The following is a 3,031-nucleotide window of genomic DNA, read 5'->3' on the forward strand; positions in this document are numbered from 1 at the left end:
TTTTTGAAATTTAATTATAATAATATGGTGTATATATTTATATATATATTTTGTAATATGATATTAATTTTAACTTTTCTTATGTAATTATTTGAATGTCTTGATATTTCAATATGTATTTTTCCACCTGACCTGTTTTCCTGTTGATTGTAAACAAACGTTTTCAGCCTTTGGCTATTTTTTTGTTTTGCGTTTTTTACCTTAATAAATAAATAAATAAATATTTGACAAATAAGGAATGTTTGTATTTGTATTTGTATGTATCTATCACAACTGATTTGCACTTTATGTGAATCATTGTTTATACAAACTATCAAATATACATATCAAGGGGTGTTGAATGCCAAGCGATTAAGACGGGGACCTTCAAAATACAGCCAATATTGGCGCTGGTTAGAGCTGCACAGTCACCTATGGTTCTGGTGGTGGAATAAGTTTTCTCGGATAAGGACTATGAACTATAATCAAGGCGCACACTATGGATTTTAACGTCCTTTGCAGGATGTAGATCTTTGTAATGTAAACGTAAATTAATTTAAATATATTAACCAACCAAGGGTATTAAACACAGAAAAAATGATCGTTTGGACAATGTGACAAAGACAAACATAATGGTTAAATATTTTTCTCTTTTACAGCTGAGTTTACAGAATTTCCTTCACCTGTTTGCCAAATATGGTAGTATGGTTTTACAAATGCAGATATTTACAGAGAAAGTCACAAAAGCTGAGATTACGATGGGTGATGATAGACCCAGTCAAACATATCAGGCCTATGCCTGGTCAATGTCAGAGGTTTTACAGAAACTACAAGCAGATTTAACAAGGATTGAAAGGGAGATTATTAGCCAAGGTGTGAATAAGTCTGTTGTGAGAAAAATTGTCATGAATTTTCAATAGTTAGTGAAAAGTACAGATGATAATTTTCTCCTGAATATACATTGCACCCTCTAATTCAAGGCCTTCTAATATATCAAAGACATTTTGTATCTTGTTATTGCAATTCAGAAAATTATATATTATATTTATAATTACAGTAGCGACTTCTATTTTGTTTTTTCAGATACTACAATAACCTTGGCACAGCTTGAACAAAGACTACATCCTATGTTCCTTGAACTTGACTCCCTGTTTTCTGTATTCAGTCTTGGGATTTTAAATTGTTCCTCAGGGAGCCCACAAGCACAGAGATCTTGCCACCTTCTTGAGGTTCTGTATGATAGTTTATTAAAAAAAGACACCATAGGATTAGAGGGGCAAAGAATCGTAAGCTACAGTACCTTTTTTATATTATTCATTCCCTCAGATTCCATCTCCTCAATTACCAGTTAAGGATAGAATGATTCTATAAACTTTATTCTCTATCCAATATCATATTTTTTTTGTTTAACAATCAGGGGTTTGAAAAAATAGTATCAGCCACCGCCAGACTTTTTAGCAAATTTTAACACTTTTCCGAAGCTTGTTAGGAGTGGGTATGTGATCATATTGACATGTAGTGAATACTACAAGAACTACAAACATCTTAGCTTTACAATGGTACCAAACACTTTATTCTAATCACAATTTGTGACCTGTAACAGTAAAATAAAAATGACTCACTTTTGGAGATTTACGTAATTTCGAGGCTGAGATTTTACAAAGCTGAGATAATCGCGATTTCATGAAAGTAAATCAATACTGCTCTACACTAATTTTTTTCATTTACAGAAGAATATTATGTTGTCTGTGTGGTTAAAGTCTATTAAACCATATCTGAACATCATTGATACTTGGATCTCACAGGGAACTCTGCCAACACACTCACAGGAATTCTTGATCAGAAGGTACCTTCAGTTATTTACTTTATTTTCAATTATATTATTTCAAATCTCTTTCACCTCTTTCAACATAATGACACCACATGAAAGAAAGATGTAAAAAAATTAAACCAGGAACCACAAACTTTATTCACAAAACCAAAGATGTAAACACAAAGCTGAATTGTACACCTGCAGCAACAATGGAATCAGCAGTATCAGTAGCAGCAGCGACGTCAGCAACAGAGTAACATCAGTAGAGTTGAACAGCTTGGTGGTTAGGATGCTTGCCTTCCAGTCCCAGGGTCCTGGATTCAATTTCTATCAGTGTTGCAGGATTTGTTTCTCACTACTGAAACAACTCCACTGCCTAAACCTCATATTGAGATTTAGTTTGTGCAAAGCATCATGTGTGTAACATCTACAAGTAGGACAATGATATATTTCGCTATTGACAATCCTTGGTGCATGTGTTGTGTGCTTAAATAAATAAATAATCAGCAGCAGCATTGTCAATTAAAAATGAAAAGAATAGTGTTTTTTTAGGCTTTTAGTGCTTTGCTCCCTAAAGCTACATTACACTAGACACGACAGCAACATAATACAGATGCGCACAGTTTTGAAGTGTATAAACTACGCGATGATATGTCGATGTGTCGTAATCGTGTCTAGTGTAAATGTAACTTTAGTTGGTAATTGTTATAATTGAGAATTAAAAGTAATCATGTAGACAAAACTAAAGATATGTATATGAATATTTAATATGATTCAAGTCAATAAAAATGCCTAAATGAATGTATCTAAATTTAAACACGTTTTCCACTCCTGTAGAAATGAAGAAGTTGAAATTGATAGTGAAACGTTCTGGTCAGAGGGGTATATCCTTCAGACTCGTTGCCAGAATGGTGTTGATGTGGCATCGTCGTCTCACAGTGGTGTGCCCACTTTCCTAGAGCCCATCGTTGAACAAGTCCTTCTTGCTGGCAAGTCTATGCAGCTGATAGAAGCTTTGGGTAAACTCTCTGGGTCAATAAGGAGTAAGTTTTAATCAAAGCTTCGTTTTTTTCTAAACACTTTTTAGAATCTGGTTGTAGTGTTTCTTCAAATTAAACTTTAGTATTTATCATCCACATTAACAATCATTACCCACTGGGGTGTCTAGGGGTGCGGGGGGTGGAGGCACGTGCCCAAAAAAATACTTGCTCAAATTACCATATGTTGTGTGGTAGCACC

The 3,031-nt window shown here is 34.1% G+C and overlaps 1 protein-coding gene across 1 annotated transcript; it reads left to right on the top strand.

Moving 5' to 3' along the window:
* Window positions 1-596: 596 nt before the first annotated feature.
* On the top strand, window positions 597-2,835 carry LOC117117045 (gamma-tubulin complex component 5-like; the record flags this gene model as incomplete). Its single annotated transcript, XM_033261223.1, has 4 exons — window positions 597-852; window positions 1,063-1,265; window positions 1,710-1,825; window positions 2,630-2,835. Coding segments are annotated over exons 1-4 (766 nt in total), but the record flags the coding sequence as incomplete, so codon positions are not given.
* Window positions 2,836-3,031: the final 196 nt, after the last annotated feature.

Source organism: Anneissia japonica, unplaced genomic scaffold, assembly GCF_011630105.1.
Source record: "Anneissia japonica isolate Jap-2015-1 unplaced genomic scaffold, ASM1163010v1 scaffold26694_len3455_cov183, whole genome shotgun sequence".
NCBI classification, from domain to species: Eukaryota; Metazoa; Echinodermata; class Crinoidea; order Comatulida; family Comatulidae; genus Anneissia; species Anneissia japonica.